Source organism: Dryobates pubescens, chromosome 8 (genome assembly GCF_014839835.1).
Source record: "Dryobates pubescens isolate bDryPub1 chromosome 8, bDryPub1.pri, whole genome shotgun sequence".
NCBI lineage: Eukaryota > Metazoa > Chordata > Aves > Piciformes > Picidae > Dryobates > Dryobates pubescens.
In genome coordinates, this window is record NC_071619.1 from 7300107 (window position 1) to 7324531 (window position 24425).

At 41.3% G+C, this 24425-nt stretch overlaps 1 protein-coding gene across 2 annotated transcripts in view; it reads left to right on the forward strand.

Moving 5' to 3' along the window:
- Positions 1–269: 269 nt before the first annotated feature.
- Positions 270–24425, forward strand: part of GPAM (glycerol-3-phosphate acyltransferase, mitochondrial) — a 33653-nt gene continuing 9497 nt past the window's right edge. For both annotated transcript variants that reach the window (XM_054163515.1, XM_054163517.1), the window contains exons 1-17: positions 270–285; positions 555–682; positions 2080–2210; positions 4200–4322; positions 6538–6611; positions 9492–9605; positions 10853–11002; positions 12245–12341; positions 13277–13413; positions 14694–14793; positions 15753–15965; positions 16424–16537; positions 19093–19178; positions 20151–20266; positions 20978–21048; positions 22170–22434; positions 23105–23247. In XM_054163515.1, coding sequence (XP_054019490.1) covers positions 2109–2210; positions 4200–4322; positions 6538–6611; positions 9492–9605; positions 10853–11002; positions 12245–12341; positions 13277–13413; positions 14694–14793; positions 15753–15965; positions 16424–16537; positions 19093–19178; positions 20151–20266; positions 20978–21048; positions 22170–22434; positions 23105–23247 — 1905 coding nt within the window. In that variant the 5' untranslated portion in view covers positions 270–285; positions 555–682; positions 2080–2108. The remainder of the gene's footprint in view (positions 286–554; positions 683–2079; positions 2211–4199; positions 4323–6537; positions 6612–9491; positions 9606–10852; positions 11003–12244; positions 12342–13276; positions 13414–14693; positions 14794–15752; positions 15966–16423; positions 16538–19092; positions 19179–20150; positions 20267–20977; positions 21049–22169; positions 22435–23104; positions 23248–24425) is intronic.

Below are 24425 nucleotides of genomic sequence, written 5' to 3' on the forward strand. Positions count from 1 at the left end.
GCGTCAGGCCCGGCGCCGCCGCGCGGCTCGGCGAGCAGGCAGGGGTGCAGCGGCAGCGGTGGAGCAGGCAGGCATCGGCACGGTTGCCGGGGCCAGGGCCGAGGCCGAGGCCGAGGCTGAGGCTGGAGCCGTGGCGGTGCTCGTCGGTGCTGCCCCCGGCGGCGGGGCGGGGCAGGGCAGCGGCTGCCGCGTGGCGGGAGGGGGCTCGCCGCCGGCAGCGGAGCCGGGGCGCGTGTGCTGCGCGGCGCGGCAGAGAAGCGACCGGCCCCGTGTGTCCGCTCTCGGGTGCGTGTTCAGGGTGCCCAGGGAGCGAGGAGTGGATGGAAGCGGCGGCGCTGCTGCCCTGGAACCGAGGAACAGGGCAAGTGGGCACGGGAAACCCCCGCGTTTGGGGGGTGAAAGGGCTCCGAGGGAGCTGGGCCCTGCGGGGACCGGTGCCAGAGGCTGCTTTGCGGTCGCCCCCGCCCCTCGCGACTGCTGGGCGCACGAAGGGGGACGGCCCAGCCCGGGGAGGCTCAGCGCCCGATACCGGCGCTCAGTCGTTTTATTTATAGCAGATCCTGTGAGCTTGAGGGATCCCCGAGCTGTGCCGAGCCCGTGAGGATGCCGGCGTGCTGCAGCCGGTAACAGCATAAGCGCCGCGGCGGAGAGCAGGAACTCGGCAAGGCAGGTTTTGTCAGAGGTACGTATGGAGTTGCTGCTGCTCAGGCAGGTTTTTCATTACCCTTTTTATTTATTTATTTATTGTAAAAGGCTAATCTTTGATATGTGCTGGTACAGCCAAGGTCACCTTGAGCACAAGGAAGACGCTTTTCTCTTCAACCGTTCATGAGTCTTTTTGTTCTCTTTGTTGGGTGGTTTAATTTGCCTGAGCACTAGTAATAATAAGAATGAAAAAGGCAAATTAAGCGTAAGAGCCAGCAAAGAAGAAAGGATAACTTATCTCCTTGGGCTGCATGAAGATAAGTATGTGCGTGGATATTCCAGCTCAAACCCAGTTTGTATGAGAGCTCTGTACGTGGGGAGCTATTGCAGTAGAGGTTTGTGTCTGATTGTGCAGGACAGTAAAAAAAGACAAAACGTTGAACTAAAGTTTTAGGCCTTGCTCTTGCAAATGTTAGCATGCAGGATGGGAACAGTTTCTTTCCTGATGGCTCCTAGCTTGGCTGTGGTACAAGTTTCTGTGTGGCGACAGATGGAAGAGGCGATATTGCCACTTTACAGCTTCTCCAGACGAGCGTGCCGGGATCCCTGTCTCAGTGACTCTTCATAACAAAGCAGTTTAATTTGCAGTCATTTGCAGATACACTATATAATGCTAAGTTTATTTTGGTTTTTGTCTTGTCTTTCTTTTTTTTTTTTTCCAACTGAGCATTATTAACTGGGCTTACTATATGCGTGGACTATAAAACTTCTCTTTTAAAATAATAGTGTAAGTTTATAATTCTTGACTACTTTTTAATCCCAGAACTCTGCAATGCCACTTAGTCAGCAGAATGTTCATATTTAGGAATGTGCTTGTTATGTAGAACACTCCTCCATCCAAGGAGTTTGCAAACTGGTTTGACTGCAGCTAGATCAGACATACAAAATATACTTGGGGATGGGGCTGGGACAGACCATTAATGAAATTATTTGTAGATAAGAGGTGTCCTTGAGAAGCAAATTGTGAAAGAGTGAGGTCATGGAGTGCAAGAGAATAGTAAACTTTTGAAAGTAGCTGAAATGTGTATCCTTGCGGCTGAATGATTTAAACCATGCACTGAAGTGGAAAACCATAGAGGGGATATACTGAGCTGTAATGGGAAGAAGAGCAGGGAGAGAAAAACATGCAGGTAGCTGATTGGCATGTTGTTTTTCATGGGCATCAAATCTGCTGGGGTTTTTATCATATTAAAACCATGCTGATTTCTGAATGCAATGAAACTTCCTCAGAGCCTAACTTTTACTGAAGGGTACAAAAATAATGGTTTGCTAATTTGTTGGCTAAATATCTATCCCTGAGGGTTTTTTGTGTTTATATGTGTTTCTCTGTGTGTGTGTATATGTATGTATATATTTGTGTGTTACTTTTTACAGCTTCTGGTCTTCACTTCAAGTCCTGTGTCATGGATGAGACAGCTTTGTCCCTTGGAACAATAGATGTTTCCTATTTATCCACCTCAGCAGAGTGCAGTATCAGTAGATGCAAGCATTCCAGTGAAGAATGGGTAAGAAAATATTGTGACTGTTACTGGTCATACTTGTCTGATTTTTTTCCTTCAAGCTGAAAGTAGACACTTTTTATTATGAAGAATGAAAATAAGGCATCATGTCTCTCTTGAATGATACAGATTAATTTTAATAACTTGAAGTATAAAGAAGGAGCCAGCACTTCAGTGCTGGGCCAAAGACTAACGTTGCTCTACAAGAAAAATCCTGTTAAAACCTTCTGATAGTCTTGCAGTCTTCTGGTGTGATGTTACTAATCGCTTTATATAGCAGTAAATGTGCAGAATCCCATTCTACAGTAGACTGAGGTCAAACAAAACTCATTGATATTCTAAAGGAAACAGTTTGAAGTGCACAAGTGAAAAGGAATGTGAAGCTAAAGATGCTTGGCCATGTTGCCATTGTAGCTGGAGCTTTTCATGCAATATGGGAGGCAGAGAAAAATTGGTGGATATAAATAAGAGCCTATTAAAAGACTCTGTCCTCTCTTGAGTGAGTCCTGGGATTTGGAGGAGATAAAAGGGGCAGTAAGCAGAGAGGGCTGGGTGGAGCAAAAAGAGCCACATGGGGACTGAACTAGTACTGGCTGGTTTAGAAGGATAGGTCAGGAAGAATTAGACATGGCTCTGGAGAGGAGGAGTTTGAACTTGAGACAGAGGAAGAATTGGAGACATGGTCAGGGTTGAGGGAAAGAACAGATGTCCTGGCAGCTGGGTTTGCTATCTAGCTAGATCCAAGTTACTTCAGACATCAAGCTGTGGTAACCAAGAGATCTGTGAGAGAGTAGGATAAAGGCAGGCAAAACAGTAAACATAGGAAGGAGGTTTTGTAAGGACATGGTGGTGAGTTCAGTCAGGGCAGAAGGAAGACTTTTGTTAGTGGTTAATTTTGGAGTTAGCATTATGGAAAGTGGTAGGTGACTGGAGCAGGCTTGGCAGCTCGATGCTTATTTACTTCAGATGGAAGACTTAATCTTGGAATAATTGCCAACTCAATTGCCAAATGTGCTATATGCACATTTTAGTTTTCAGGTATCTTCAGCATTGCTTTTGACTTTCAGGTTGTTTCTGACTGGGCTGGCTTTCTAGCTGAGTATGTGATTCTCTGTATTGGTGTTTTCCAACTCCTATGCTGATTTGAGCTATTGGTTCTACCATGCTTTTCTTCCACGTAAATATGTAACTTTGAACAACTTTTTGGTTTGGTCTGTTTCTGTAATTTCCATTTTTAATAAAAAATTTACTATGTATATGGTTCAGAGAATGACAATGCAGTGCTCATTCTGAGCAACAATTCAGTAGACTTTAACAGGAACAATCAATATCTTAGTAAAAACTTGTTAAGTCTATTTTCATTGTGTCCTGACATAGAGAATGTGTTCTGTGAATGCAGTTACCTTGGAGTTTTTGTCTCTATAACCTCCAGAAGGACAGCATAACATTGGAGAAGGCACAGTGCTCCCTGTTTCATGTCACTTTGCATGAAGCTGCTGAAACAGAGACTACAGAGTGAACTGTTAATGTTTTGCCTACATTCAGGCTTTTTGCAAGTCTTCAGAGTAATGTCCAGTTAAAGCTTAAAAGACATTCCTCATGTTATAATCACTCTGACATTACTGAAAGTGTAATTTGCTGTGAATTTCTTTCACTTTTCTCAGCTAGCAAGTTTCCTGGCTGCTTCTCAGTAGAGCTGTTAGGTATTTTAACGTTTTGTGTTGTCAGCAAACGCTGCAGCACTTAAGATACAAAGATGCAACACCGTGATTTTGGTGTTATGTTTTTAAAATCACATCCTCTGGAGAGAGTATAATGTGTTTTACAAAAATCTTAAGGAAAAAAATGATGCTTCACAGAATTTTGGACCAGGGTGGGTGGTGGTGGTGGTATTTTTTTTGTGTGTGTCTGACAACTCCTTTTACTCAAAAGTGTTCACGTAGCCAGTCAAATGTGTATTTCTGGATATTCAGACAGTGATCTTTTGCTCTGCAGGGAGAGTGTAACTCAAGGCCCACTCTCTTCCGATCTGCCACTTTAAAATGGAAAGAGACTTTGCTGAGCAGAAAAAGGCCATTTGTGGGACGATGTTGCTACGTATGCACTCCCCAGAGCCGGGTAAGAAGATTACAGACTGGATTATGTTTGACAGTAACACATAGTTGCAGTGTAATAGAGTTTCAGTAGTTTTCTTACTTCCAAAATTGAGGTCATAGTGTTATTGTTTCATAAAGGAACAGTTTTTCAAGTGTCTTTGAAGTTATGGAATTAGTGGATGACATGGAGCTGTTGTGATGCTTTGTCTCCCACAACTCTCCAGCTCTTCAGAATTAGGAAATTTTCCACACAATTAGGAAATTGTGTGGAAAAATTATCTGCTCTGCTAGATGAAGAATGGGAATTGGATGCATGTTAAAGTGTAAAAGCTTACTTTTAGGATGCCTAATTCTCTATCTATAGAATAAGTACGTTTCTGAAAGGAAGCAATGTGCTTCCCTTCAAACTTGAAGAGATCAGTCCTTTGCTTGAGAAGAAAAGTTAGTTTCCTACAGGTGGCTGATTCCTGACTTCTCTTGCCAGCCTGGAAACAAGGAGTGCCACTTACAGCGGTGGGGATATTTGTTTGCTGGGAACAGTGTCAAGATGACTCTAGAGAGGTTGCACAAACTGATTTAAAATGTGAATTTTATTGAACTGCATTGGGCAGACTTTCCTTGAGCTGAAGATGCTAAATGCTGGTAGATGGCATAATGGAGTTTGCAACAAGTTCATCATACAATTTGAATGTGTGTACACCCCAGGATTCAAGCTGCACTTGGTTGCACCTGCACTAAGTTCCATGATTGGCTGGACTGGAGTGAAAATCTGCTCATTTCTTTGACCAAGCAAAAGTTGTTGTTCCTATGCCAGAATAGAAATGTGGGATGGAGATCCAAGCATAATGTGAAGGCTGTCTGTGATATGTGCAAGACTACTTCTATCAGATACAGGGTTTGACTTGTAAAAGTCTGTGTAGGAGTCCTCAATTTAAGGCTTTATAGATTTTCATTAATCTGTTAGTAGTTAGGCTCTCTGCTCAAGTCAGGAATTATGCTTTAAAAGTAAAAATCTTGTTCTGTATTTTGTCCACTTAATAAGAAACTAAGTAACTATCCAGAGATCCCACTCAAGAAAGGGGTATTATGTGATTAAGCCCTTTATTGCTTTCTCCCACAAGGAGAAAGTGCCATCTTTAGAGTAGACTTTAACAAAGCAGATCCTGTCATTAGACTCTAGGTATTTCACTTTTTTTGAGCTGCCTGCTTCAATAATTCTCTTAAGGAAAAAGGGTGAGTGAGTGAGACATTTCTTGAAGTTGGCCAAACTTAAGTGTTGGACAAAGTATCAGCTTGTCAAAGGTGAGAGTGGGAAGACTTACATATCCCCCCTGTACTTCCCCTGCTCTCTTGGGAGCTGATCAAGTTCACTAACCAAGCAGAAAACTACCTGCTTTATTTATTCATTTAGTGTGGCTGTCTTAGTTTTCTGCCTTGCCTGAATGAGGTTGACTTATTAGGGGATGTGATGAGTGCTGGAGGTGGTACAAGTCAAGAGGTGAAGGACTGGCCTGGTGTCAGTTTCGTAATTAAATATTATTTGGGCAGAACGAAACTAGCCTCTTGGTCTCGAAATATGAAAGGATAAAGTTTAGTTTTTCCTGCCAAGAAGCAGTTATCTAAAGATGAGCTGCTCCAAAATGCCTCCTGGAACAGTTAGTGCACTGGCAGGTAGAGTCTGTACTGGGAAGGTTGCAGGCAGGATTAAGTTTGTTGTTCAGGCAGAGCAGGAACGTGAAGATTTGCCACCTAACCCTGGATGGATATCCTGACCCTTGGTCTGCTGTTATGTGATGCCTGATCTGCTGGCAAACTGCTTGTCACAGACTGAGCACCAAAAGGCTTGTAATTATACTAACGCTGAATGTGGCTTGTTAAAGTTCTGTCTCAAAGATGAGCTCTGCATTACGACAGGTCCTGGTTTATGTTACATCAGAATACAGTAAAATATTCTGGCTTGAGGAATGCAACCCATACAACCATTCCTGTGTGCAGTAAAGCCTAGAGAATACTTTGAAAGTATTGGAGTCAGGAATAGGGACTTTCTGAATGTCATTTTCATTTCAGAGCAGTTTGTGTGTACTTTGTGAGCGAGTTCAGCACTTCTGTGCTTTGGCTTTTGTTTATAATAGAGGTGAAAAACATTGCATTGTCCTAAATGTTTTGGTGAATGTAAAGATACAGTTACTCATATGTAACAAAGTGGTCCACCAATCCTTTTTGACTTGGTTTTACAGGATAACTTCTTCAATTCCAGTATTCCTTCTTTGGGTCTACGTAATGTCATATATATCAATGAAACACACACGAGGTAAGGTAGCAAGGCTTTCTTTTGCCCTTAAAATTCTATGTGTTCTGGTCTTACAACAGGAGAAAACTCTAGGACTGATTGAATATATACTACTGTCCTAAAATGCAGGAATTGATGCTGACTTCAGGAAAGTAATGTACTTGTTAAATCTGGCCATGTGTATTTGGGAGCTGGACAAAGTCCTTTGGGGTTATAGCCAAGGAGTTTAAGGGTCAAACCTGTTTCACAGAAAACACAGCATGTTTAAATCCTTTCTCCTTTAGTGCAAAATGGCAGCATCTGTAGCACAATGCTGTGAAGAACTGTGTTATTCCCATGCTCAGGAATGACTCCAGGCTGCATTTTAATTTACTGAGCAGATCGGGCTCACAGTGTAGACGTTGACTAATACCGCTAATGACAATTAAATCTGAATATGTCTTACAACACTGTCTCTTCTCTGCCTTGGTGGCAGAGTGCAGCTCATTAATGATGGTGAATATGACCTAAAAATGATGATGTATCTTTGCACTATGGGAAGGCTATCTTGTATTCTAGGATAAAGATACTGGAAATACATAGAAAAATCTTCATTCTGTTCTCTGAAAAGTTAATAGTGCTTGCTAAGGTTTTTACAGTAGTCATTAGCATAAGCAGGTCTTGCAGTGTTTGCCATAGTCACAGCAAACAAAGAGAGGCCAGCAGCCTGAAAGAAACGAGCCAAAGTGTCTGAGTGGAAGAAAGGCAGCATTGTGCTGTGCTTGAGAAGGAGGAAGCTAATGTTAGAGGATGTTCATTCTCTAATTTGAATTAATTAGGTTATTTAAGAGGTTGAGCTTGCAGTTTAGAATACAGAAAAATAACAGAAATAGTGTTTAACTTAAAAAAAAAAAATAGTTCCAAAAGTCTTCTGCTTGAGTGGTTTTGAATGGTCAGAGTTACTCAAATTAGAAATATAAGGGCAACAAAATATGGGTTAATGAGTTATTCTGAAATGAAAAAGCTTTAGCTCAGAATGTCATTGTAGTCCGAAAATGGACACTTTTAATGAAGTTCTGAAATCCTCTGGGGTTACATAGCCACAGTTTCTTGGCCTTAGGAAGCAAGAGAGATTCTCTTTAGCTGCCAGCATATTGAGACAGCCTTTTCCTGAGGTGTGAATATGCCAGTTTTATAACACAACTTGGCTGGCTCCATTCTGCATGGTTTTTTGTCTTCTATCTTTGCTACATGATTAGAAAACAGATATAATGCATTATAATTAGAAAAATCTAACCTGTAAAATGAGTGTAGAAGCCTTTATACCTTGACAGATCCCTGCAGTAGCTGTATGCTGTTGTGGTGATATAATTCATGGCTACCAAAATTGTTGGCAGAAAGAAGCATATCCTTCGCTCAGCTTTTTGGAATAATAAGGCTCTCAAACTCTGAGGAGAAGGGGAGAATGGGAGAGCAATTGAAACAGTCACAACTCTACTTCCCTGACAGCATGAATAGCAAAATTCTGCTCTTTGAAATGTTGTGAATGTTTGTGTAACAGTTAGGTGTCAGACTGTGCTGGTGGCTTGTGCGTGTGCACTTGTCTCAGTTTTATTGCAAGTTACCTCTGTGCTCAGGAGGTTTGGCCTTTTGCAGTGTAAAGGTTCCTTCACATCTTTCCTAGCTGGCTTTAACACATGCATAAATTTACTGAAATATGGTAGGGAAGTTTAACAGCCAAGATCAGTGTGTAATGACGAGGAGTGAGACCTTGGCATCGCTCCAGCATGGAAACCAACGTGAGCATTGCCACCTACGGTTCGGTTTGGGACGCTCTCCAGAGCATTAGTGATGCATTGCACCAGCAGTCCTCTTGCATAATACTGTGTGCTCTGGTTTTAGGAATGGCCAGAATTTAATTTTTCCTTTCAGCTCTTAATTTTGCCCCTTCATGTCAGCTCTGCTGTTCACAAGTCTCAGCTCTGTTTGGTTTGTGGAGTGACTTGCATAAGTGGTGACTTGTCCAGTCCTGGCCTGATGAGCGAGGGTGGCAAAGAGAGAAAATGGTAATGAATATTCATTGCTGAGGACTGGGTTTTGTCCTTTCCCATGTCACATGCATCTTCTGTGATATTAGGAAAAGGGTTCAAAATAACATTTTCTCAGGTGACTGCTGCTGGTATGATTAGAGGAGGGTTAATTTAAAGGGAAGAGACTGGCTGCATAAGCTACTTAAATACTCAAATGCTTAGAGAGATTTACTATTTAGTGGTTCTACTCTTGTTAAAACTTTGCAAGGAGAGGGTATGTAGAAGGCACATAGGGCTTGGTGTTTAAAAACAAGAGAAAGGAAGCAAAGATTTGGAAGAAAGTGTTTCTCAGGTTGGTGGCTTAAGGCAAACATTTTTCAGAAGTGGCTGTGAGAGTATATCCTGTGTGTACAACCTGAACAAGTTTCCCAAGAAGACTTGGTGTTTTTGGAAGATGCTGACAAACCTCTTAGCTGGGCATTTGTGTTCCTTCATGGAAAGTCACTGACTCAGAAATCAGCACTGCCTCCTATTTTATCCTCGCTGAGCTCTAGGGAGTTGAGCAGACAAGACAGAATGTATGTGCTGGTTTCTAGCTACTTTCCTGTGATACTATGAACATTTTCAGGCCAGTATCACCCTGAATTGAAGTAATGCAGACTTCAGTTGTCTCAGATAATTTGTGCTATGCATTGGTTATTTAATCTGTAACACAATCTGTAACACTAGCATATTGGCAGTTTGCTGGAAGATGTAGAAGGTTTTGGGCAGCCCTTCATAAAACCACTTACTTTTGCTTCTGAATTGTATGTTAATGTATTTTGAATACTCTTTTTTTATGGCACTGAAATATTTTGAAAGTCACACTCAAACACCCTTCATATTTCTGTAGGTACAGAGGGTGGCTTGCGAGACGCTTTTGTTACGTCCTTTTTGTGCAAGAGAGGGATGTTCATAAGGGTATGTTTGCCAAGAATCTGACAGAAAATGTGCTGAATAACAGCAGGTAAGATGATGCAAAAGAAAGGACTTCTTTTTCTTTTTTAATGACTGATACATTATAATGTGATACAAGAATTTGGAAATGGCAGGTCTTGAAAATCAGGCTATTTAAAATTTTAGAAGGTAGCAGTATCTTTCAGCACAGCCTTTCAGGGCTGTAATTTGCAATTTCTAAGGTTTGGCTAGGCAAAGAGGGGAGCTGAAGAATTCTGAATCTCCAAAGGTATGATGCTCCGTGGGTGGACAGCAGAGAGTACAGAGAAAAATAAATTGTTATATGGTAACTCTTCAAACGTTTGTTTTATTGAATTTATCATAATCATTATCCATAAAGTCATATTGCTGTCACCAGAAATTGTCAGTGTTTCAGAAATTATAGGAAGGCAGCATTTCAGAGTACCCTGAGTGTATACCAAGAGTGTGAGGCAACTGGAAAAAAGGCTACAGCATGCAATACCTACCCTTTGTGGGGCTTGTTTTCAGATTCATATACCACATTTTAAATGGTGTGCTGATCCCCTGATTAGCTGTTTAGGTATCAGTTTTCCCTGGAAACAGGGAAATTCAGGTGGATGTGCACTCCTTGAGACTACTTTTCACTTGTTAGAGGGCACATGCTGCCTACATTGACATTGCTAATTCTCCTGAATTTTTAATGTTCGAGTCCCATCTGCAGAAGAGAGTATTGCTGTTGAAAAGTAAAGCAGACAGTGTTGTGCCACAGTTCTGGTGTATTAAACCACTTAACCTCTCTTAGAGATCTTTTAAATGGGGAAAACAGCCCTTACAGTCAGATTTTGTAAAACTGGGAATTCAAAGGGGAAGGTATCTTAAAAGTGCAAAATAGCAACTGCAATAATTCTCTCTAAGGAGGCAAGTGAAATTGCCATGGTAGGAAAAAGAAAGCATTAACAAAGAGGAGATTTCAGCTGTTCTTTCTGCATTTTTAACCTTATTAACCCTTTCTGAAAATTGGCAGTCACTTGATGTCAGTACCTGTGAACTGCATATACACTGCTTTGTGTGGTCAACTTTGAGTGCATTCATCCATTGTCTACCTATTAATGAGACCTTAGAACATTACTGAGTTGAATTTCAAGCATTTGGAGTACACTCTTACAGTGTGCATGTTCTTTTATGCTTGCAAGTTAACTCCTGTAGTAACACATAGATAATTGCCAGTAGTTGTAGTCTGTGTCTTTCACTCTCCTGTTGTGGGACCGTCTCATAAGTTTTACTTTTTAATGTTAGAGTCCAGAAGGCCATTGTAGAGGAAGCTTCTGAACCAAGTGCTCCAGGTGGTTTTGCTCAAACAGATCCTAAAGCTATCAACAAAGTGAAGAAAAAAGCTAGAAAAATTCTCCAGGAAATGGTAGCAAATGTGTCACCTGCTTTAATCAGGTAAGGAAAACATCTTATGAGTGATGTCAGTGGGTAGAAGGGCAGCCAAGCTCTCTCCAAGTTATACCAGCAGGGCTTGTAACACATTATTCATAAGTAATGAATATTTATTCGTAAAAAATAATACATTATTCATTAAAAGTCCTTTTCTAGTGTTAATGAATGAAACGGTAGTTATTCTTCATTTCCAGATGCAGCAGAAACCCTCTGCCTTTCCAAGGGATAAAATCTTACAATAAGATTAAATACATTCTTTTCCATTTTTCTTCTGAAAATAGATTCTGTGCTAATGCTTTGACCAACATTAGCATCCTTTGTTGAGGAGCAGATAGCTGCAGCATCTTAGACTGTGACAAACCTTTTTTCTAGTATGCCATCGACTATCATAACCTGCAGTTACAAATATCTCAGAGGGATGTGATGTCCACTTTTACTGCTAAGGATGAATTTGTCTCTTGTCATGTTGCTAGTTCCCTTCCCCCTGTATTATTTGTAACTATGTTAAATTGTCCCACAAGACCAGATACATGCTGTCACCTAACGTCGCCTAACTAGTTTAGCCATTATAGTTGAACACAGAACCGCCATTAACTTGCCCCAGATGTAAAGTGGTCTCTGCCCTTTGCACAGCCTTCACACTGATGCTGACACTCAGTTTTGTGTCATAACTGCAAGAGGCTGAAATGTGATCTTTGAGGTCTCTTCCAACCTTGGTGATACTTCAATCAGTGCTGTTAAGTGGTTGCTAGCCATGGCTTAGCTGATGGGCAAAAACTTGTTAAGCAGTTTTGTTTTACTGTCATTTTGTTTTAATAGGAAGTAATGTATGTAGACAGACGGATGTTGGTCTCTTCTCCCAGGCAGCCAGTACCAGAACAAGAGGACACAGTCTCAGGCTGTGCCAGGGGAGGTTTAGGTTGGATGTTAGGAAAAAGTTCTATACAGAGAGAGTGATTGCCCATTGGAATGGGCTGCCTGGGGAGGTGGTGGAGTCGCCGTCATTGGAGGTGTTCAGGAGGAGACTTGATGGGGTGCTTGGTGCCATGGGTTAGTTGTTTAGGTGGTGTTGGATTGGTTGATGGGTTGGACACGATGATCTTGAAGGTCTCTTCCAACCTGGTTTATTCTGTGTATTCTATGTAATCAAATTTTATGGCTTTGCCTTTAGTAATATACAGAAACAATGTAAAATAGAAGCAGAAGATGAATTAAACTTTTTGAGTTTGTTTGTTCTTCCCTCAGGTTGACTGGCTGGGTATTACTGAAGCTGTTCAACAGCTTTTTCTGGAATATTCAGATCCATAGAGGTCAAATAGAAATGGTGAAAGCAGCAACAGAGGTAAGGGAATGTGGGAAAGAATTTACTAAGGTAGATTTCTGATGTAGTTTCTATTAATATTTTCAAATCTTTCTCTTTTTAAGAGAGTTCTAAGTCGATGTGATAATCAGATTGTAGACAGAACTGTCCCATGTCTGTGAAATAGTGCTTTTAAATAAATACAGTGCTCTTTCAGTTGTATAACCTAAAACTCTATGTGAACTCTGATTTCACCTTTGTTTCAGAATCAAAGTTTAACTGTCAGGCTGAATGATTATCTTGGATAAGCTTTGTCCAGCATGATTTCTTTTGTTGTGCTGACGCAGCCAGTAATAAATCGTAGGTCTAATTAGGATTCTTCACCCTCACCTTAATTTGGAAGAAAAATCTTTTTAAGAAGTAAACTTTTCCTACTACTTCCTAGCAATCTGTTTCCAGTCTTTTGATATTTTTTCACATTTATCAAAATAACTCCTCAGTTGTACCATTTTCTTTGCACTCCAGGGAGCTGATTCTTTTTGCAGGGTTTGTCTTAGAAAGATGGAGTAGATAAATGAAACAAACAAAAAGGTTCCTAAAACTTTCTACTATCTTTTGATTCCAATGTTTTGGGAGCCTAATAGAGAGAAAGAGCAGTACATTGGTGACACTGATGATTTAACCACATCCCTTTAATTGATTGTTGTCTCAGTACTGTGGGTCTGGAGGAACTGGGTGTATTAATCATTGGTAACATAATGCATACAACTGAAAAATGAAAATTAAGACATGCAGTTGACTTTTATCTTATTGTCATGGTTGAATGAAAATCAGAAGTAAACAAACTGGGTGATGGTAACTGGAAAATACCATCAGTTCTGCTAATATGATGCTAGCAATCTCAGAGGTGGATTGTAGAAAAGAAATAATACTCTGCATCTTTTACCAACTGCCTTCTATCTTTTTTTCCCCGTCAGATGAATTTGCCTCTTATCTTCTTACCCGTTCACAAATCCCACATAGATTACCTGCTCCTTACATTCATTCTTTTCTGCCATAACATCAAAGCACCCTACATTGCTGCAGGGAACAATCTCAACATCCCCATCTTCAGGTAATAACCTCTTATTTGAAAAAAATTGTTGATGGGGGAGTGAGGGGGAAGGGATTGTGCTACCTATTGCGCAATATATCTTCTTTCCAGGTGTAAGATAATCTGAGTATTATTGCACCAGCTTGTAGAACTTCTTTAGTTCCTATTACATGCTCAGAGAGAGCATATCAAAATCCTTCTGAGAAGCTCTTTAATAGCCTAAGTAGGGTAAGGAAGGATACTCCTCTCTTCTAGGAGTGTCAGAGTGGGTAGGTGACTAAGGAAAGGTAAGTATGTGAAAAAGTGTGTGAATGAACAACTCTTCGTCATGAAGTTTAATGAGCTGGCCAATGGGCAGAAACAGCACTGAGTGAATAATTCTTTGGGGGAAAGTATTCCACTTGGTCTCTGTTTAAATTATATTTGTGGTGGTGAAGAGCCTATGGTCTTTTAGGTAGCACTTTGCCAGTGAGGCAGGATTTGGGGACATATTGCAGGAAACAACGAGGAAAGAAGGAAGACACCTTGACTTAGAGGGTGTTTTGCACCAGTAGGTGCTGGTCACTGATGATCCCACTAAGAGGCATTCAGACTCTACAAAGCATTGGCTAAAATGCTATTAGGCCTAGCAGTATAAAGAAAGAGATACTAGCCTTGGCAATGTCTTTAGACACTGGGAATCCCAAGTTGTGCAGCCTCCAGCAGGCCTGTGATTCATGCAGAGTGTGCTGTGCATAACCCTTTCTGCCTGCAGAAAGTGTTATCCCATTTTGATCATTTGAGCTAATACAGGATTTTTGTACAAAAAACCAACTCAATTCATCATTTCTTCTCTCAAGCAGAAAGGATATTCCCATGAGAACTTCTTGCTACACTTAGATAAAGGCAAAGCCATGCAAGTGGCATAATTGCTGGTGCTGAGTGAGAGCTGCCTGCTTAGTTGACTGAGCTGATTATGCAGGGCTATGTGTAGCACAACATGGGCACAAAGGCTGTGCTACATGTGCAGCACAGCACAGACTTGGGCCAGCTCAGCTCAGTGTACAATAGTCTCCTGGTCAAGGTGGTTTATTACAGACAGAAAGTGGTCTGTCAAGAGAGTGAAATGGAGTAAGACAGCACAGAGAAGCCTGTTTCTAAAGTTAGAGTAATACTTGTATGGTCCTATCATGTGCAAGTAGTGTAAAACATTTTAGTCTCAGAGAATTTTAAGTAATTTTAGTTCCTGTTGTGTTCTGGGAGCTGTGGAGTATTTTTCTGCCAAGTAAAAGCAATGAGTACAATTCTTCTTCACTATGTAGCACACTGATCCGCAAGCTGGGAGGATTTTTCATTCGGCGGAGGTTGGATCAGACTCCTGATGGTCGTAAGGACTTCCTCTACAGAGCTTTGCTCCACGTGGTATGTATTTCTTATCTCTCTAGTATTTTAGTCAGGTGGTAAGTGGGAAAGTGAGTTCTGTTGGTCTGGGTGTGCTGTTTTGAATTCATCTTAGCTTCCATGCTTCATGCTGGGTCCAGTTCTGGGCCCGTCAGTTTAAGAAAAATGTTGAGTTGCTCAAACATGTCCAGAGAAGGGCAGCAAGGCTGGGGAGGGGTCTGGAGCACAAGCCCTGTGAGGAGCAGCTGAGGGAGCTGGGATTGTTTAGCCTGGAGAGGAGACTCAGGACAGACCTTATTGCTGTCTATGGCTACCTGAAGGGAGGTTGTAGACAGGTCTCTTCTCCCAGGCAGCCAGTGGCAGAACAAGAGGACACAGTCTCAAGCTGTGCCAGGGGAAGTTTAGGCTTGAGATGAAGAGAAAGTTCTTCACAGAATGTGTTATTTGCCATTGGAATGGGCTGCCCAGGGAGGTGGTGGAGTCACTGTCCCTGGAGGTGTTCAGAAGAGAATTGGATGTAGCATGGTTTAGTTAGTCATGAGGTGTTGGGTGATAGGTTGGACTGGATGATCTCTCAGGTCTTTTCCAACATTATTGATTCTATGATTCTATGATGGCCTGATGTAATACTTTGTGCCATTCAGTGTAATAGCTGTATTTGCATCTTGGAAGATGGGTTGTCCTGGGTAAGCAGAAGGAGAGTTGTATGCAAATTGGCTAGATCAACTGTTGCTAAACATGCTGTTCTTGAACAAATGGCATTAATACTGCTTCTATATTCATGCAAGCTCAGTTGCAGTCTGGTCTGGGTTAATGTCAAGCATTAATTATTGCATTTGTTTTTTCCACAAGTATTCATGCTAAATCGTAATCCTCCAGTGTTTTTCAAAGGAAATGGATACTGAAAATATGTTCCCAATGTGACTTTACCAGTGTAACTGTTTCATTTTTCCTTCTTTTTCCCATCTTTTTGTATTCAGCACATAGAAGAATTGCTGAAACAGCAGCAGTTTCTAGAAATATTCTTGGAAGGCACACGGTCTCGAAGTGGAAAGACATCTGGAGCTAAAGCAGGCCTTTTATCCGTGGTGGTGGATGCTCTCTTCTCCAATGCTACTCCCGACGTCCTAATTATACCTGTGGGAATCTCCTATGATCGCATAATTGAAGGTCACTATAACAGTGAACAGCTGGTGAGAACGATTTTACAACTGGTTTTGCCTAGGGGATTTTCTGTTGATGTGCAGGGAAATGTGTTGCATGGCTAAATGCTGCACTAGTTGTCCTCTGTCCCTTGTACTTGGGTGTTAGTGTTGGAAGAGCGCAGAACTATGAATCACAAAACCTCTCTGACAGGGAGTGCTAAGGTATGGGTGACATACTTCTGAATGCAAATGCGTGACACAACAAATCAAAGGTAAAAGGTGCCTCCAAATCCTTGTTTTGTCTGCTGTGGCATGCGCTTTAAGTTTAAGCATAACTTGTAAGTTTAAGCATAACACTTGGTGCCATGGTCTAGTCATGAGGTCTGTGATGACAGGTTGGACTTGATGATCTTTGAGGTCTCTTCCAACCTTGGTGATACTGTGATACTGTAATTTTTCACTGCAAATTGAAAAAAAAGTGCTAAGCAGCCATCTGTGTTTTCCAGGGTAAGCCTAAGAAGAATGAAAGTCTCTGGGGTATAGCTAGAGGAGTCTTCAGAATGCTGCGGAAGAATTATGGTTGTGTCAGAGTGGACTTTGCACAACCATTTTCCTTAAAAGTAAGTTGGGTATTTTGAAGATCATTTCAAAATTTGATATTTTTTGATGTTTCAGTAGTGGGACACATTGATTTTGCTCTTTGTGGATTATCACTACCACTATAGCATAGCATAGCATAGCATAGCATAGCATAGCATAGAATAGAATAGAATAGAATAGGAAAGATGTTGAGTTGCTGGAACATGTCCAGAAAAGGGCAACTAAGCTGGTTTGGAGCACAAGCTCTATGAGGAGAGGCTGAGGGAGCTGGGGTTGCTTAGTGTGGAGAAGAGGAGGCTCAGAGGAGACCTTATTGCTCTCTACAACTACCTGAAGGGAGGTTGTAGCCAGGTGGGGGTTGGTCTCTTCTAGGCAACCTGTGACAGAACAAGAGGGCACAGTCTCAAACTGTGCCAGGGGAGGTTTAGGCTGGATTTTAGGAAGAAGTTCTTCATAGAAAGAGTGATTGGTCATTGGAATGGGCTGCCCAGGGTGGTGGTGGAGTCACTATCATTGGAGGTGTTCAGGAAGAGACTGGATAGGGCGCTTGGTGCCATGGTATAGTTGACTAAACAGTGTTGGATGATAGGTTGGCTTTCATGATCTCAAAGATCTTTTCCAACCTGGTAAATTCTAATTCTAATTCCAATTCAGAATAGAACAGAATGGAATTAACCAGGTTGAAAAAGACCTTCGAGATCATCCAATCCAACCTATTACCTCACACCATCTAGTGAAGCCCGTCCTGGTGGGACAAAAGTATACCTGTTGTCTTAGGACACAGTTACATTAAGCTGAAATAGTCTCAGAGGTGATGCAAAGGGTAAGTATTCTTGCTGGGCTTCTTTGTTTTGGATTGTTTCAACAAGCAATCTTTAGAATGGTCCTTGTAGCATGTAATAATAATTATGTTGCAGAACTATTTGGAGTTGAAGGAAACTGAATACTGTTCTCCAGTTTGCAATTAAAAGACTTAACGCTGTGGTTGAGGAAGAACATTTATCTCACTGGAGTTTTAGAATTGCTAAGCTAATTAGTAGCTATAAAAGTATGGATAACACGCCATAAAAAGCTGCATAGTCTTTAAAAGACCTACTTTACAACTGTTGCCGACACTAGTTCACCAAATAGTGTTGTGTAGTATCTCAGGGAATGGGCTGGTGTAGTAGTATCTGCCTTCACTTAGATTTTCTCTGATGTGCTTGCAGAACCTACTACTGTGCTTAGCTTAGTGCATTTCACGAAGCCATGTTCTGCTACAGTGTATCTTATTTTCAAGTGTGACTTTAATAAGATTAACTACTGTAACAACAACCTCCTAGAACATTATTCAAATTAATTAGGTGTTCTTCTTTCTGCCCTACTTCTCTCAGTAAAGCAGGAGGTTGGAGAGCTTTGGAGGGTTCAATTACCACAACATGAAATTATTGTGACCGTCTACACTGCATTATAATTGGCATAGTAGGGAAAAATATTAACTCAGTTGCAAAGGAGAAGGCTTGGGCTATTCTTGGTAGGGAGGTAACAATTGTTCTTGGATCAGTATAAGGAAAAGAAGGTTATCTGCTCTCTTAATCTAGTGAAATGCTAATCACACTATACCTTCCTAGGAACCTCTGTCAGGTCTCATTTGTATTTATAATCATTTTTGTACTCCAGAGGGGGCAATAAATGACATAAATGGTTTAAGTATGCTTTAACCAAGATTCACAGATGTGTAAGTATTTTAAAATGGATGTTGGATCTTTAAATTGCTGTAGTTACATCCCTGCAGATTTTTTCTAAAGGAGATGAGCTTTGTGGGTTACTTTTGGGCATCTGCAATTCTGTGAGCACAGGCTTAGAAGGAGAAGAGAGTGAGCTGGCTGTGAAAGTCTTTTAAGCAGCTTTCCTTGGAGGGAACTCTTTTCCTGACCAGCAGGTTAAGTGGCTCTTTAGTTTCCCACATCAGCCTTTGTAGAAACTTAGAGAACACAGCGTCCTGAAAACTGAACAATGTAAATGCTAACGTGTAAGAGAGATGTCTGGCTTTTGAGAAATTCAGAATGCAGGAATTCCAAGCATGAGGCACCCTGCCTGCTTCCTGGGTGCTTTAGTTTGTGACACCGTGAGGGGCCTTGCAACTGGAATTTCTACCCTGGTGTTTGTTTACCGATGGAGAAGTTTCCTATCCTGGCAGCAGCCAGCAATAATTAGTCACCATGTTGGTTCTGAATAAGTATTAGACTTTGCTCTCAGTCATGTTAATGAAGGCAGTTCTCATTAATTTAATCATGGGGTAGCTGGTCTCCAAGGAGCTGTTCCCAGCAGAGTGCTAAGGGGCTATGTATTGTTTTTGTTGCAGTGTTTTTCATGGAGTACAGATTCCTTGCTGTGGAAAGTTTACCTTTTCATAAACCAAAATCACACGCAAATAAACTGTTGAAAGGTTTGAATTTCTGTGACCTTCTTGCTACTCTGTTAGTGTGAGCTATTTGTAATCATAGTTACAGTTTTAAATGCTTGCCATTTTCATGTAATGACATCACCAGTTGAACAGAAGTACAAAAAAAAATAACAAATTTCCTCTTAACAGGAATATGTAAACAGCCAAAGCCAAAAGCCTGTGCCTGCTCCACGTTCTTTGGAACAAGCTTTGTTACCAGCTATACTTCCATCAAGGTAGAGATACTGTTTTTTGATGTTAGGGAGGATGGGCCTGGGTTTGTTTTGGTGTTACTTTGTGTACGTTCTGAGCAGGGCTTGAACTCCCCAAGAGTAATCTAATTGTGTATAGAAAACCTGAAAACTCTTGACAGTTGTAACTGTGCGGTTTGTGATGAGAGTTGCATTCTTTCTGGGCAGCTCTGTTATTTTTTCCCTTTTTCAATTTTTTCCCTCCCCTTTTTCAAATTTCAGTGACCTTGGTTGGTGTAACTTTAAAGTTTATGGAATAACTTAGGGAAACAAGAATGGAAAAAAAAAAAAAAAGGATTTGGTTTTAAAGCTTAGAAATATTTCAGGTGGGTTTTGGTGTAATTCTAAAGCAAATAGGGCTTGGAAGGGAGTGCCCCTTGCTAAAGGAGGTGAGGGTCACTTAGAACTGCAAAACTGTGCTTGAGGGCTGGATCTACATTTGTTACACAGATACTCATTTTAGCTGAGATCTTTGCTGGACTTGTACAAACCTGTGTGGTCCTAGTAGAGGCAAAGTCAGTCATTTATCTTTAGCAAGTTATAGGTCTGTACAGAAGATCATTTCTAGCTTGTAAAGAGGCTGGGCAGGTAACTGCCTTTTAGGCAGATTTGCTTAATCTGCTGTTGTCCATATTCATTGAAGAGAAAAGAGCATTGGAGTGCAAATGATCTAAAGTCAAAAGTCATGAATAACTATAGGACAACGCTGAAATTTTTCTTTAGTGGTCTTATGATTATCATTTAGTGTGACAAAGTAATCTGGAAATTTAATAGCTATTACATTTTTTGTGGAGTTTGTTATGCATCACTTTTTTTGTGCCCTTGCCAGGCTGCATAGTGGGTTTTTTTCATTATAGTTCAGTCAATGTATAAACCAACCAAACAAATCAGTCTAGGTTATTTTGCATTTTGATCAAAATCTAAATGTTGTAATGTGAATTTTTATTCTGTATGCAGACCTAATGATACTGTGGATGAAGGTACAGAGGCCTCACTGCCCAACTCCAGGGATATCACCAGTGAGCCCTTCAGAAGAGAGCTGATAGCCAACTTGGCTGAGCATATTTTGTTTAGTAAGTGTTACAGTATCACTGTCAAGTACCTGTTTTGTTTGCTGACTGCATGAACTAACTTGCTCTTTGGTGATGTCACACGTCCCAGATCTCTCCATTGAGGTGATCATTTCATGACTTCACATCCTCTCTTGGCAAATGCTGATTTCTTTGTCTCTCTTCCCTCCCCTTTGAAGTTTAATTAAACTCCTTCTGGTTAAGGATAAGCTTTGTATTCTGTTTGTTTTGTTAACTTCTGTATTCCTTGCACTAATATACTGAACTTTCTGTACCTTGAAGTGTGCGACTGTTGTGTTGATACACTGATTTCTTGCCACTTCATATATGAAGTTATTGTAGTGTCTTAACAGCATTTGTTATTTCAAATCGTGCTTGCATGAACTCACCAAGCTGCATGGACCAGTGTAGCCAGGTTTTATAGCTTATGCAGTGCAGGCTTCAGTCAGTAGATCTGTGGTTTGTGGCATAAGAGATGCATACCAAATGGTGCTTAGCTTAGTAAACATTTAAACTTTACTCGCCCTTCTTAGTTCAAGTTCAATTTGGTTAATGTTGTTAATGTAGAGACACAATGCACTTTGTGTTTTGTTCAGAATATGCAGTTCTGTGTCACTATCACTGTTTATTTTTGTAAATAATGAGTGCTCTTTCACTTGTAATGGTGTTCTGAACTTCTGAGGTGCGTGACAAGTTTATCTTGTTTACCTCTAGCTGCTAACAAGTCCTGTGCTGTGATGTCTACCCACATCGTTGCCTGTTTGCTGCTGTACAGACACAGGCAGGTAAGGCTTCCAGGCTGCTTTGGCCTTGGTTAATTAAAAAACCAGTATGCAGTTTACCATTGCGTGATACTAATAAAAGAAGAAAGCTGTATTTAAATTCAAGTGGACTTCAGTTAGTCTGAGTCCTAGTATTTCAGTTAGTATCACAGTATCACTAAGGTTGTAAGAGACCTCAAAGATCATCAAGTCCAACCTGTCACCACAGGCCTCATGATGAGACCATGGCACCAAGTGCCACGTCCAATCCCCTCTTGAACACCTCCAGGGATGGTGACTCCACCACCTCCCTGGGCAGCCCATTCCAATGACGAATGACTCTCTCGGTGAAGAACTTTCTCCTCACCTCCAGCCTAAACTTCCCCTGGTGCAGCTTGAGACTGTGTCCCCTTGTTCTGGTGCTGGTTGCCTGGGAGAAGAGACCAACCCCTTCCTGGCTACAACTACCTTTCAGGTAGTTGTAGAGAGCAATGAGGTCACCCCTGAGCCTCCTCTTCTCCAGGGTAAACAATCCCAGCTCCCTCAGCCTCTCCTCATAGGGCTGTGCTCAAGGCCTCTCCCCAGCCTTGTTGCCCTTCTCTGGACACGTTCAAGTGTCTCAATGTCCCTTTTAAACTGAGGGGCCCAGAACTGGACACAGTCCTCAAGTTGTGGCCTGACCAGTGCTGAGCACAGGAGCAGAATGACTTCCCTGCTCCTGCTGGCCACACTATTCCTGATCCAGGCCAGGATGCCATTGGCCTTGAGTTCCTCATGTCTCCAACCAGTTGAACAGTTCTGTTAATGACAGTATTCTCAGATAACTGATCATTCATTTTATAGCATAGGTAAGGGAAATATCTCTTAACATGTTCTTGAAGAACAGCTCAGGTTTCTGCAGGTTGTGAAATAAACCAAGAAGCAAATATAATACTTGCATACTCAAATAGCTTCATGGCTTGAAAATATAGTTGTATGTACCTGTGGAGTATTACAGGAAAATCTCAGTGAATAGGACTTTCTTCTAACATGGCTGTTGTGCACTGGGTTACTGACCATGAGTGTTCTGTTTATGTGTTTGCTATATACACAGCTAGATGGTGCAGAAAACTTGTTTCACACTGTGATTCTGCTTTTATTTCCAGGGAACTGATCTTTCTAGATTGGTAGAAGATTTCTTCTCCATGAAGGAGGAGGTTTTAGCCCGTGACTTTGACTTGGGGTTTTCAGGGAATTCAGATGATGTTGTCATGCATGCCATCCACTTGTTGGGGAACTGTGTGAACATCACAAACACTAGCCGCAACAACGAGTTCTTCATCACTCCCAGCACAACGATACCTGCCGTCTTTGAACTCAACTTCTACAGCAATGGAGTGTTCCATGTATTCATTAAAGAGGCCATTATTGGTATGTTTTGGGATTTGTAATTCATAGAATCCATAGAATCAATAAGGTTGGAAAAGACCTAAGAGATCATCAAGTCCAACCTGCCACCCAGCACCTCATGACTACTAAACCATGGCACCAAGTGCCACGTTCAATCTCCTCTTGAACACCTCCAGGGATGGTGACTCCACAGCCTCCCTGGGCAGCCCATTCCAATGGCTAACAATCTCTCTGTGAAGAACTTTGTCCTCACCTGGAGCCTAAACCTCCCCTGATGCAGTTTGAGACTGTGTCCAATGTGTGAAATCAAAGTATCTGCACAAAAAGCCATCAGTATTCGGTGTAATTTCCTTCAATATATTTCTTCTGTCCCTGCTTCAGCCTCTGTTTACCCTAACAAAAACAATTTTAAAGTGCTTTGGTCACTGCCATAGGCAAGGCAATATCAGAGTTTTGAGCCAACATGGCAAAACTCTGCTTTCATCAGCAATGTTTTAATGAGATTTTGGGTTCATCTGTCATCTATTGGTCAGAAACAAAATATTGATGAACTCTTGTCTTTAGTCTTCAATTGAATGGAATATTTGACTGCTTTTAAGCCTAGAAATAGACAAAACAAAATTTCTGAATTTTGTTTACTCTAAAACTCTTTGGAAATAATAAATTTTGTCTCTGTTTGTTTCTGCTGTAGCCTGCAGCCTTCATGCAATTCAGAGCAGGAGGTACAGAAGTGGTACCAATGGTGTTTCTCCCAGTTTGATAAGCCAAGAGCACCTGGTCCGAAAAGCTGCCAGCTTGTGTTACTTGCTTTCTAATGAATTTACTGTGTCTTTGGTAAGTAATTGCATTAACTGTCTATGATTCAGGTTTTTGTTCTGTGTGTAACAGTGTGTATCACTTCAAAATTAATTGATGCTTTCTTAAGTGTCACAGTTCTGATACAGTCTGTAAATCTGTAAGTCACAGTTCTGTAAGTACAGTCTGAGGGTAATGGGTATCAAGAGATTGAGGATAATCAGATCATCCAAGAGATGTCTGGCCTAAGATCACATGTGAATTCCCTTGCCAAACTCCTGTTGCTACCTTGTTTCCTTGACAAGGTGAGACAAGAGTTGATCTGGTTTCAGGGGTGCACGCTAAATACGTGCGCGATGCATTTCTGCCGTGCTGGTTTTAGGCCTTTCCTGAGAAAGAAAAGCTGCTTTCTCTGTCAGCTTCCCTAACTTGAAGCTGAGCTTCTCAATGCTTTCAAACAGATTTTGTGTCACTTCTGTCATTAAACCAGCACAACTATCTGCATCCTGCCCAAACTATTTCAATATTACTTTTTTTACTTAAACAAATGCAAGCCTTTGAAAGTACCCAACTTGCAAGAGTTTGCATAGATGATTGACATTACACTGGGAACTCAGGCTCCAGGTTCTAAAGGTATTCTTAATTTGTGTAGGAGTGCAATAGTCACAGTGTGCCACACCTTGGACTTAGTGGCAATATTAAACATGGCATGACTTTGGTTTTTGTTTTGTTACAAAGCACTGAAGAGCAATGATGTTATCATTGCTCTCTACAACTGCCTAAAAGGAGGTTGTAGACAGGTGGGTGTTGGTCTCTTCTCCCAGGCAACCAGCAACAGAACAAGAGGACACAGTCTCAAGCTGTGCCAGAGGAAGTTTAGGCTCAAGGGAAGGAGAAAGTTCTTAACAGAAAGAGTAATTGGCTGTTGGAATGGGCTGCCCAGGGAGGTGGTGGAATCACCATCCCTGGAGGTGTTCAAAAAAGGATTGGACCTGGCACTTGAAGCTATGGTTTAGGTAGTCATGAGGTGTTAGGTATTAGGTAATAGGTTAGACTTGAGGATCTCTCAGGTCTTTTCCAACCTGGTTGATTCTATGATTCTATCTCAGTTTCCAGACACTGCATACTTAAGACTCTATATACTTGCAATGTTAAGTGCTACATATTTTTTTTCTCCCCTCAAGTTTAGAAGTTACATGGAATTCTACAGGTTCTTG